The 12527-nt window shown below is 49.3% G+C and overlaps 1 protein-coding gene across 2 annotated transcripts; it reads right to left on the bottom strand.

The window, feature by feature from the left end:
- Positions 1-3676: 3676 nt before the first annotated feature.
- LOC141494286 (uncharacterized) lies at positions 3677-11329 on the bottom strand. 2 transcript variants are annotated; one of them, XM_074195340.1, is made up of 8 exons: positions 11188-11329; positions 10528-10763; positions 10381-10444; positions 10126-10271; positions 9632-9750; positions 9379-9526; positions 9203-9299; positions 3677-8992 (listed from the first exon to the last, which is right to left on the bottom strand). In XM_074195340.1, the coding sequence occupies exons 1-8, from the start codon at positions 11270-11272 to the stop codon at positions 8976-8978; spliced, it is 912 nt and encodes a 303-aa protein (XP_074051441.1). In that variant the 5' UTR covers positions 11273-11329; the 3' UTR covers positions 3677-8975. The 2 variants fall into 2 exon arrangements, with proteins under 2 accessions (XP_074051441.1, XP_074051440.1); XM_074195339.1 differs by having other exon boundaries at positions 3677-9123; positions 11188-11326.
- Between the last annotated feature and the right edge of the window lie 1198 nt (positions 11330-12527).

The following is a 12527-nucleotide window of genomic DNA, read 5'->3' as shown; positions in this document are numbered from 1 at the left end:
CTTGAGGCAGCCTTGGAAAGAATATGGGAACTTCAGGCTCTCCTCCAGACACATCCACGTCGACTACAACCAAAAAAAAAAAAAAAAAGGAAAAATCTAGGTTCCTAGGGCCAGACACATTGGCTCCTAGACAAGACCCATTCCTTTTATGGAAGGCAAGTGGTAGAGATTTTCTCCAAGGAAGCCAGGGCAATTTTTTTTTGTGTGTCTCCCTCTGACTGTCTCTTTTCCTCCCTCTCCCTTTTCTCTTTCTCTATATCTGTCTCTCTCCCTTTTCTCTCTGTCACTCTCTCCCTCTTCACCCCCGCCCCCTGAACTCCTTGCCTCTGTCTCTGACACACTCTTTCTCTGCCTCTGGCTAACTCTCTCCCTCTCTTCCCCCTATCTTTCTGTGAACTCCCAACCCTGCCTGTCCATGTCTCTCTTACATATTCTCTTTTATTCTGTCTCTATTTTTCTCTTCTTTTTTGACAGGGCAGAGGATTTGAAGTCTCTTTATGTAATGATTAGCTTATAAAGACAAGGAATAAATGCCTTTACCATAGGCTCAGCAGTCAATGAGCCAAGGAGGACATGACAGACATGGTTGGTCCCTGACCTCAAGGACTTTCTTTTGAGGGCAAGAGAAGCAAATGCCAGTCTACTCCAGGATTCTGTGATCTTTCTTCCCCTTTCACTGGTTGCTGATCATTGTTACCCACTCCTCTTGTTTGCCTTCTATTTCTCTTCCATGAGGCTCTTCCCAATGGCCTGAGAGGCCCCCCTCTGGCCTCTTGATGTTCCTGCATCAGCCTACCCATCAGTTCACACTGGCAACACTTGACTGGTTCCCTAGTTTTTGGTCACATATTTCCCTGATGACATTTTTGTGCCTGTAACAGTCATTGCTTGAAATATGTGTCCCACTCAGGCCCACCATAACCCTCCCCCTTTCCCCTTAGGTGATCCAAGATCACAGTTCTTTGAAAATTGAAATGGCATGATGCCCAGTGGTGTGGTATTGTCTGGACATTGATCCCAATGGGGGCTTCCATAGTGGGAGAAGTATGGATCCATTAAAAGTGCCACACAGTTCACCACACATTACCTGCCTTGTGGTCCTTTTCCTTTCTGGGTCTATAGTGTCTGTGCAGGATGTAAGGAGTGTTGCACAAACATTATGGTGGCTCAACAGTGTGTCCGATACTAGATAAAGTGGCATTCTTAGATCCCCTGACTTTTTCCTCTGGGACTTATGGTGCCCCTCTTTTTCAATTGTTTAGTGAACTTATTCCAGATGCTTCATGCCACCAACACAAGGCTTCTGCCAACTAGATCCTCTGCAGCCTTGCTTTCCTCACAAAAGCAGTAAGAACATTGGGGGATGTCTTCTTGTGGGATGCCTTCATGGATCCTGACAGTAGAGACTCATCAAATAAAGATGTGTCTGTTGCTATAGTGATCAAGGAATCTCCAATTCTCTTAAAATGTGCATGGAAGACCACAGATGTTGAACAGAGATCATTTGTATCTGCTTTTCCTGGCTATCAAAATGCTGGTGGTACAAAGGTAGAGGCTGGGGAGGGGCACTGAAGTCTGGTGGGGACAGAGTCAGACTTTGGGAGGGATTCCCTAAGCAGAGCTTTGAAGGAGAGGAGGGTGTGGCTTGGCAAAGAACCGAGCTTGCCAGTGTTTTAGATGGATCAGGAAAGGTGACTTGGAGAGGATTGCTTGTGTACCAGGAAAGAGTGAGTTTTCTGTCTAAAGTGGAGATCACCGATCAACCTGGAGACAGAAGAGCAGTTAGGGAGGGTGGAAAAGAAATGTCAAAGAGTTTTGGAGCCTCATTCAAGCTTCTCAAGGGGGTGGGTTGGGGGAATATCAAAAGAACTTGAAGAGAGTGGGCAGTGTGGAAGGATAAGTGTGGAAAGGTTGAAAGAAAATGAGAAAACATAAGTGATTCGACCTACTAATTTCTATGGTAGATGGTAGGTGGAGTCTTTCTCTAAGTTCATCAAATGAAGCTGCCTCTTATTTCTGCAGCCTTTCTGTGCCTTTTATGGATAAGCTAGACTTTCTTTTGGTCAGGCAGCCATGTTTGCTACGTCACCTTCTCTCTTTTCCCCCTGCAGGGGTGGGTGGTGGGGATGGGGTGGGTGGGGTGGGGAGAATGGAGGGAGAAAGGGATGGAAACAGCTACCAAACAAAGAGGAATGACTTCTTCCTAATGTACTTATTGAAGGTAAAACATTGATTCCATTTTTCTGGGACCTAGGAGTCTACTAACATGGATAACAGATCCTTAGCCAGTACAGATTGTGCCCCTCCACTGCAAACTGCAACCAGTAGACCTTCCTGTATTTTTGTAGGAAAGACTAACTGGTCTCCAGCAAGGGTCAACCAGGCTATCACTCTGATTCTCCTCCTTCAAACTCATAGGAAGACATTTCCAGAGAAACTCAGGGAAACCTGGCCACTGCTGTGGTCAAGTCTATTGACCACTAGGATTCTGGAAACAAATATCCCTGCCCCCCCCCAAGAAATAAATTTGTATTGGCTCCATCCGTAGTGATTTTTTTCCCCCAAGGGTCTCAATTTGCCTTCCCTGAGGTGGAACACTCATCTCTTCACAATCCTTTTGTTCTGAGTCTTCCCCAATCCCCATGCCATATTGCTTTTGGGTTTCCAGAGTGTGTGTGTGTGTGTGTGTGTGTGTGTGTGTGTGTGTGTGTGTGTGTGTGTGTGTGTGTGTGTGTGTGAGAGAGAGAGAGAGAGACAGAGAGACAGAGAAACACACACACACACACACACACACACACAGAGACAGAGAGAGACAGAGAGAAAGAGAGAGAGAGAGAGAGAGAGAGAGAGAGAGAGAGAGAGAGAGAGAGAGAGAGAGAGAGAGAGAGAGAGAGAGAGAGAGAGAGAGAGAGAGAGAGAGAGAGAGAGACTGAGACTCAGGAGGGTGACTAAGGACCTGAGGCCTCCTTTAGGATATCGAATGGTCTTGGACTTGAGCAAGAGTGGCATCTTGTGGCTGGATGAAGAATAGCAGCCCAGTAGAAAGTCAGCTTTGACAGTATATCCTGTGCAGCCAGCCTTCTGAGGTTTTACTCATTGGGGACCACTAATCCAACAGCTGCTATGTACTATGCGTGAAGTTTGGAATCAGAAGGGCAAAGAGGGCAGCCCCTTGTCTTCCAGATCTCACCTTATGTAGTTCTTTGCTCACAAAGGGGATTCACACTTGAGTAGGGGGTCCACTTGTCCTACCAGTGACTGGAAGAGTACTTTGGAGGAACCGTCCAAATGAGTGACCAGAGTGCTGGGATCAGGGAATATGTCTGATAGCTCTGGGAGAGCTTTCTAGCTTTCACCCCCTCAAACTCAGTCTTGAAGAAAGGGATAATATCAGAAAATCTGAAAATGTCACAGAGATATTGAGAATTGTCTGGATGAAAAATAAACTTTTCCATTAATCTATTTAAAGATTTGATAGAAAGATATGTCCTAAGGGCTATCTTAGGTGGCACAGTGGAAAGAGCACCAGCTTTGGAGTCAGGAGTTCAAATCTGACCTCACACATTTAATGGTTACCTAGCTGTGTGACTTTGGCAAGTCACTTAGCCCCATTGCATTGCAAAAACCAAAAATAAAAATGATACATCCAAAATATTGGACAGTGTCTATGGCCTCAACTCCTAGATCAGACATGGGCTGGGAGGGGGGATTGCAATGGTTTTAACTGTTCTTCCTCCAAAGGAATGAGTGAGAGATTCTCTGACATTTCCCGATGTCATGCCTGGAAATCTTTTTTTTTTCTGGCTTGAATATTCAGTCACTCAGGTAGGACCAGTTGAAGGCCAGGGAGTGGAGAACATCACAGGCTATTTCTTCCCTTTTGTTGGGGCTGTTATGTGTCTGAAAACACAAAATTGGTGCAGGGGCAGCTACGTTGTGCAGGGGATAGAGCACTGGCCCTGAAGTCAGAAGGACCTGAGTTCAAATTTGACCTCAGACACTTAATAATTACCTGGCTGTGTGACCTTGGGCAAGTCAGTTAACCCCATTGCCTTAATAAATAATTTTTTTAATTAAAAAAAGAATGTTGCAAACCAAGTCAAAGGGGAGCATTGGAATCTGAAGCAGTGACAACCCCTCCCACTCTGACTCCCACCCATCTGTTATCTAGGCCCTGGACAGACTGGAGGAGGTTCCACCAGGGATCACTGAATGATATTGGCACTGGGAGCCCTGAAAAGAGCAATCAGATCTGGGGTTCTATCCTAGCAAAACATCATTGTTAAGATGGGAAAGAGAAAAAGCACATCAATGATTTGGAGTGTTGGGTTGACGAAAAGGCTCAGCCCTTTGTGGATCTGGATACAGTAAATGATTTTTTTTCACATGCCCACCTAGGAGTCAAAAAGTTGGTGATTTACCAGTCACACTTAGATGAGAATGTGACCCATACTCAGCCTTTCCTACTCAGGACCTCCCAAAGGTTGGGTTGTGCCAACAGAAACTTCAGAAATAGCTTCCAGGGGAGACTCAATTAAGACCAGCAAGGGATAGAGCATCTCACTCTTAGCAAGTATGGAAAGAAGAGTATATGCAGACCTGGTACTACCTAGCTGTGCAACCTTGGGCAAGTCACTTAACCCCATTGCCTTGCAAAAAACAAAACAAAACAAAAAAGATATGTCCAACATATTGGACAGTGTCTGTGGCCTCAACTCCTGGATCAGGTATGGGCTGGGAGGGGGGATTGTAATGGTTTCAACTGTTCTTCCTCCAAAGGAATGAGTGAGAAACTCTCTGGTTCCATGGGTCTTGACTTTTGCCTTTCCCATTCCTTCACACCCACATCCAGATGTCTCTCATATCCAGATTCTTCCTTCCAACCACAAGCCCCTCTGGTTCAGCCTTTAACAAAGACTCCTAAGTCTTTTCTTAATTCAGTCAACTCTCAACAACAGATTCAATGTTTAAACTGATGAGCATTCGAGTAAATGTTCTATTGGTGCCATACCTTCTAGGAGGCTGTAGGCACTTTGTCTTGCCTTGTTTTGCTTTATGGTTGGCTACTTATTGGAAGTTGACATCTCTTAAGCTGAAGATTCTCCCATGTGCATGCCCAACTACCTTTCAGACATCTCCAAATGATGTCCACTAGACATCTTCAAATTCATGTCTAAAGAAACATTCTCTTTCTTCCTAAACCTTTCCCCAGAGGGCATTCTCTCAGTTCCTCAAATGTTAGCCTTATTTCCTCATTATTCCAGTCTTTTGTCAAAGTCTTAAATTTATGTAGTAATTTCATCTCTGCAACACCGATCATCCAAGTCTTTTTTTTTTTTTGCTTTACTTGCCTCTAGTCTCTCTCCACTCCAATCTAGTTTGTTAAGTTGCTGAAGTACAAGGGCCAAATCATTCCCCAGCTCAATATAAAACATTTCATGATCTAGTTCCAATCTATCTTTTCCAATTGAAGTCTCCCTTGAGTCCGCTGTCACCCATCATTCCAGTTCCATTGACCCACCATCTTGTTCCCCCACCCCTATTTGGCCTTTCTGCAGACTGGCCCTAATACCCTATAAACCTTTAGAATTAGAGTTCAATCTCAAGACTGGATCTTGCTTGAGACTCTCTGGTTCTCCGAATGGCTAATGATTATTGCATAAATTATGTATGAATACATTTAGGGCTATCTCCAGATATATTGAAAGCACATAATAAATGTTTGTTGTAAAACTGAAATGCCCTGTTTGCCCCTATCAAGATCTGTCAGGATCACTGAATGTCATTTCTATGAAGGGAATCATCAAAGGTCATAAAGATGTTGCTATTTGGGGGAAGTGAAACTCAAGCAGTTAGAGATGAGTATCAAGAAGGGGCTTAAGAGAGGACCCAGAATAACTTGAACATCTCAAGAGTCTAATCCTGTGAAGATGGCAGAATGTTTTCCTCTAAGGTGAGAGGGCATGTCAACCTCTCATTTAGTACCCAAGGAAGCCAAGTAGTGACTTCCTTTCTCCAGGTTGCCTTCAACTTCCATGGCCAAGTCATCTACATCTCTTCCCTTAAAAGCTCCACCTTTCACTCCACCCCAGGAGTGCATTTTTCACTGAAAGCCCTGAGGCTCCCATTTTTGATTGACTGGCTCCTTCCAGAAGATCCAGTTTCAGGAATCCCTGGTCACAGATGTCATCCTGCTGACTCCTCTCCCCACCCATTCAGATCCTTTAGAGAAGGGGAGACTTTCTTTTTGCTTGTGCTCCTTCATCTCACCGATAATTGACTCCACAGACTAGAAGAGGTGTAGGGAAAGAAGAAACACCTAACAAAAATGGAGAGTGCTTTATGGAGAGTAGGGGACCTGGCCATGAAACTGGGAGTAACCTAACCCTAACCCATGTTCTTTTTGCTTGTGCTCCTTCATCTCACTGATAATTGACTTCACAGACTACAAGGGGTGTAGGGAAAGAAGAAACACCTAACAAAAACGGAGAGTGCTTTATGGAGAGCAGGGGACCTGGCCAAGAAACTGGGAGTAACCTAACCCTAACCTGTGTGGCTTTGGAGAAGTGACTAAACTTCTCTGACCTTTGATTCCATTATCAGTAAACTGAGGGAGTTGACCTAGGGAGTCCAGGGCAGCTATGCTCAACCTTTGGTGTTATGGACCCCTGAAGTTGCTTTCTGCTGAAATCTGTGGATGCTTTCTCAAAATCATGTTGCTTTTTCAGTCCATAAGGGAGGTAAATATTGGGGAGATTTAATGAAAGGTTATTCCCCATCCAAGTTCACAAAACCCCTGACATCTACCTATAGTGTAAATCCTTGGAGACACCCATAGGGAGGACTTGGAGATGCTGAGCCTGCCAATGAGACAGAACAAGGGCAGGCAGAACCAGAGAAGGTGATCTGCTTAGGCCTCTCACATCATGCCCACACCATTCAGGACAAGGGAGACTTTGGGTTCAATTCACCCAATACGCAACTGTAGTGCCACTCAAGCTGGGCTGACATCTCTTGAGGGAAAGTGTATCTCATACAACTGTCATGGAGAAAGAGGAAAGACATGGATTAGATATTTCCAACAAGGGCAAAAGTCTCTGGGGGAGTATTTTGAGGATCCGTTTGTTCTTACATTATCTAAACCCCCTTTATCAAGGGGTTTAGACAAAAGTTGAGATGGCAGGCAATATTGTACTAGGGGCTGGAGAAGAGAAACGATACCCCAAATGGACTTCACCTGCATTGGGTTAAGGCTAGTGAGATGCCAAATGCAGTCTCGCACTTTGGTACAAAAAAAAAAACCCGTCAAACTCACAAGTATAAAATGGTGGGTGGGGGAGTATAGTTAGCAGTTGTTCTGAAAAAGACCTGGAGATTTGAGTGGACATAAGCTCAATGAGTCAGCACTGGGATAAACATAGGGCAAAAAAATCCAGGCTATTAGGGGTGAGTCTTCTGTCATTTTAAGAGCCCTGCAGGAGTCTTGGGTTGAATTCTAGGCATCATGGTTTCATATGGATATATCAACACTTTCAGAGGAGGGTTGCAGGCATGATGAAGAACCTTGAGTCCATGATGTAAGATGATGGATTGAAGTGAGGATGTCAAAACTAAAAAGATGACTCTCTGGGACATGGTAGCTGTCTTCAAGTATTTAATGGGTGGTGGAGGATGGTTTAGGCTGGAAATCGGAAAAAACTTCTCAATAATCAGATCTTTCCCAGAGCCAGAAATAATAGGCTCCTCTTCCCCATGGTCTTTAGATACCCCACCCCCAGGGGTCTTGGGGGGAATAGTTGGACTCAGTGAACTGAGCATTGAAGTTTTTTAAATTTGCCATCATGTCCAGGAAACTGTAACTCTAAAATCGGCCTATGTTCACATGAGCTATAAAACTAGAGCTACCACTAGAGCTCTGAGGAAGATTGGGGATAGGGACCCTGTTTCTTTGGGTCTCTGACTTTCTCTTGGGAAAAGGAAGAAGTCATGAGGCAGATTACCATTTAATAGGGATGGGATGTCACCTACAATTACCATCAAACAAATTTAAGGAGAGCCAATCAATTCAGAATCAAGTGGATAGGCTGCAGGTCTGGAGTGAAGCAGTCAGTTTTCTTCATTTCCACTAATTTTCCTGTCTCAACTATTGCCACAGACATCTTATTCCCTCTGCTGTAGTGTAATTTTCATATCTGCTTTGTGTCAGAACACCTTCCACATAGTAGGCATCTAATAAATGTTTGTTCAATTAAAATTAACTGATCTTCTGCCAGAGTATTATTTTTATATTGATATTTTCTCCCTTTCCTGTAAATACTCCTAAAGGTTCATGTTCTTACTGATGACTCTTAGGGTAATTCCACCCTCCACTTCCCAGAGTATAGGTCCCTGCCCATTCCTGGGAGACCACTAGTCCACTGTGTGGTTCTTGCAGCATACTGGGGTCCTTTGCCTGCATTTTAAGTACCAGATGATATACCCAACAGGTCGTGAACTGGAGATGGAGCAAAAGAAAAGAAGCAAGAGTGTGCCAACAACTGAGCATTGTGAAACTGTTGGGGCAGAGGACAGCTTCTGGTAGACAGATGAGGCCCATGGAGTCAATTTTTATTCTCCCCAAGGAACAGTCACTGCAGGAGGAGAGCGTCAGTGGAGGGGAGGAGTGGCAAAAGGTTGAAAGAAGGATGTCTGTGATTCCCTCTTTCTGTATCTGTGGATTCAGAGCCTTCATGCCATCTTTTAGAGGCTCCAGGAAAGAAAAGTTCCAGTCTGTTCTTGGAAAATCACCCAAGTCTTCAATCTAACTTTCTTTGAAGGTCTAGGGCCTCTGTCAGGTATCACCTGGGGACATCTGCTTTTCTTCAGATTCCTTTATGTCCAGTGGAAGTCACATGGATCTGGGAGGACCCTTTTGAGAACAGTGCTACCTTTCATTGGGAAACTGCCATCCTTGCCCTTTGCAGGAATATGGAAAGCTAAGCATCACTCCTTTCTGTAAAAACAGTAGAAGTGTCCCAAACTCTGGGATCTTGTTCCCTCTTCCAGTCCAGCCACCTACTGGCATCCTGGGTACAGCTCACAGGGTCTGGTGCATCACTGCCATGAGCTCTGGGTATAGGGGCTCTGGGAAGGGCAAAGCAGTGTGGTCAGGGGTTTGCAACCCAGCTAGGCCAGCCCATGCCCTCCCACCCTTCTTCCTTACCATGATCCGGATGCAGCAATCCATGTCTGAACAGGAAGTCCACCACCACCAGGGCACAGTTGGGCTTGAAGCTGCCAGAATTCACAGCTTCCCTGACCTGGGGGTGAGAAGGGAACAGACATAAGCTTTGGACTTCTGCCTGCCTGCTGTCACCATGTCCCAAGATTAGCCCCAACCTTGTTCAGGGGCCAGAGGTAGAATTCTTGTGCTTCCCCATCTCCCACTTGGGGGGTGAAGTCTTCAGGTACTTCTAGGTCAAAGATAAACAGGCATTCTCGAACCACAGCCCCAAACTCTTCCCCATCCATCTCTTCATAGGTGAAGCTGAGGACAGTCACAAAAAAGGAGAGAGACCTGTTAGGCAGAGTGGCGGAGGTCCATAGCAACCCTCTGCCCACGGGGGGGGGGGGGGGGGAGTGCTGCTTTTACCTGAGACAGCCCACGGGCTGGGCCTGGGCTGCCAGCTTTGGGGGCACTCGGGCCTCCTCCCAGCTCTCCTTCACCATAGTTTCCTTTACACCCAGTCCCGCACTTATGCCCCCAGCTGCCTAGTGGGGAGACAGAGACTCTGAGCCAGGACGTTCCCAGATGTCCCCCCTCCACTCTACTGAGAACCAAGGGTCCTGCGCATTTATTGTCACCTCCTCGAGGTTAGAATTTAAATGGCACTGAAACAACCCTTAGTAGTCAGTTTGTTATTACTCCTGATTCCAGATGAGGAAATCAAGGCCAGAAAAGACATGCCAGTCCCCAGGGTCACACAAAGATTTAGAAGTCAATCTTATATCATCCTGGTAGCCCATTAGATTGTGGTATTCCTCTTGCCACCAGGGTCTGGGCTGGAGAAGGTACCCCAGGATAGGGGGCCCAGAGAGAACTGGGAAACCTGAAGGGTCTACAGAAAGGGCCTGGTGGGGCTATACCAGGTTGTCGAGCAGGCCCGGGTAGGTGGCCTTGTGAGGAGACCGCCTTGCCAGCCACATGAAGATCTGCCAGGACCCTGTCTCATCATCTTGGCGACACACGAAGGCATTGAGATGTGCCCCAAACTGGAGGACTCCCAGCAAGGCTGTGGAGAGAGAGGGAAGAGGGACCCCTTGGTTAGCACCCCCACCTATCCTTCCCCTGATTCCACTTTTGTCATCCCCAGTGAGCTGAAGGATGGAGGGGACACTCACGGGCTGCTGCTCGCTCCACATTCAATAAGGCCGGAGCTCCAAAACTGGGTCGCACCTCATATGCCTGCCCCAGAAGAGGGAAGGGGGATTAGGAAGAAGAGGCCCGACTCTGGTGCCCAGAAATGGCCTCATCCTCAGATCACTCACTTCATCTCGCCACCTCGCCAGCCTTGCCAGGCGACCCTCGGCCCGCAGCTGTGCCAGGACCCCAGCCACAGCCTCTGTGCGCTCCTCGGGGCAATGACCCCCTCGAAGCTCCAAGCCCCCTGTCACCTCCACGAACACGTTGGGAAAGGCTCTCAATTCCCGAGCAACAGCAGGCACCACCAACCCCACCTGCTGGCCCTCGACCAGCAGCGGGAGGCCCTGGAAACCTGGGGAACCTGGAGGTGGGCAGATGGGTCAGTGAGAGCAGGCCAAGAAGGGAAACCGGAGGGGGGAGGGGAAGGAAGAGGAGTGGGGGAGGGGAAGTAGGGGAGGGGGAGAAGTGGGGGAGGGGAAGTGGGAGGAGGAAGAGAAGTGGGGGGAGGGGGAAGAGAAGTGGGGGAGGAGGAAGAGAAGTGGGGGAGGGGGGAGGAGGAAGAGAAGTGGGGGAGGGGGAAGAGAAGTGGGAGGAAGAAGAGAAGTGGGAGGAGGAAGAGAAGTGGGGGGAGGGGGGAGGAGGGGGTGGGGGAAGAGAAGTGGGGGAGGGGAAGCGGGGCGGAGGCGGGGGGCACAGCGGGCGGGCGCCCAGGCTCTGCAGCCCGGGGGTGCTGAGCCCGCAGGTCCGCGGGTCCCCGGGCGCCCCCAGCACCGCCGGCCCCGGACCTGGCCGCTGGGCGGAGCTGAACTGCCGCAGCAGACGACGGACCGCGGCTGTCCAGCCCGAGCCTGGGCCCAGGCTCCCCGCCATGCCGCGGGCCCGCTCCCGCCCGGTCCGGCCGCGCCTCTGCTCGCGCTCCTGCTCCGCGTGGCTCCTCCCTTTGAACTCGTGACCCGACCCCGCGCGGCGTTTCCGTCGGCTCAGCCAATCAGAACTGCGATTGCTCTCCGAGACTCGTAAGCTCCCGCCTTTAGGGCGGAAATTCATTATCAACCTAACCAATAGGAGAGCGAGAGTGGGAGCTACTACGAGACCCCACCCCTCTAGCGAATTGGGTCGAAACCCCGCCTCCCTGTGGGAAAAGGACCAATCAGAGGGCAGGGTATCTACCTCAAGCCCGGCCCTTGGGCTGCAGAGTGGAGCTCTGGGCGGGGCTTCGGGGCCCCTGGAGGAGCCCGAGGGGCCTGGAACCTGGGAACCTCCCTGGGGAGCACAATGAGTAAGCGCCTGCTGTCTACCTGACGCGGTGCCAGGGATGCTGTGAGCGCTAGCGCTGGTTCTGGTGGAGCCGCTGCTCCTTGGCACACCTGTCCCTGCGGCTCCCACCGCCGCCACCGCCACCGCTGCCACCACTGCCACCGCCACCGCCACCACTGCCACTACCGCCACTGCCACTACCACTGCCACCGCCACCGCCACCGCCACCGCCACCGCCACCACTGCTACTACCGCCGCTGCCACCACTGCCACCACCACCGCCACCGCCACCGCCACCACTGCTACTACCACCACTGCCACTACCACTGCCACTACCACCACTGCCACTACCACTGCCACTACCACTGCCACTACCACCGCCACCGCCACCGCCACCACTGCTACTACCACCGCTGCCACCACTGCCACCACCTCCACCACTGCCACCGCCACCGCCACCACTGCCACTACCACTGCCACTACCACCGCCACCACTGCTACTACCACCGCTGCCACTACCACCACTGTCACCACCGCCGCCTCCTCCACCACCACCGCCACCAAAGACACCAAAAAAGCGGCAGGTAAGCGGGGCAGAGCCGGGAGCAGGGAGCTCCCTTGTCTTTGTTTTCTTCTCTCCCCTTCCCTTGGACTTTTGGATCCCAAGCAAAATGGGGGCTTGAGTTTGTTTCCGAAGGGCTTGAATCGGAAAGGGTGTGTTTGTCTCTCCGTTACCTATGGGAGAAGGTCCCCAGATTTTGCAGAAAGGGCCACCAAAGGGGCAGTGACGGCACGTCTGGCCCCAGACGGACCGTGAACTTGATGAATGAGGATGAATGAGCGCCGGGCTCGGACCGCGGCTCTCGCA

This window comes from Macrotis lagotis, chromosome 7 (genome assembly GCF_037893015.1).
Source record: "Macrotis lagotis isolate mMagLag1 chromosome 7, bilby.v1.9.chrom.fasta, whole genome shotgun sequence".
NCBI classification, from domain to species: Eukaryota; Metazoa; Chordata; class Mammalia; order Peramelemorphia; family Peramelidae; genus Macrotis; species Macrotis lagotis.
The sequence above is the reverse complement of the archived record's forward strand: the minus strand, read 5'-3'. Positions and strand labels throughout refer to the sequence as shown.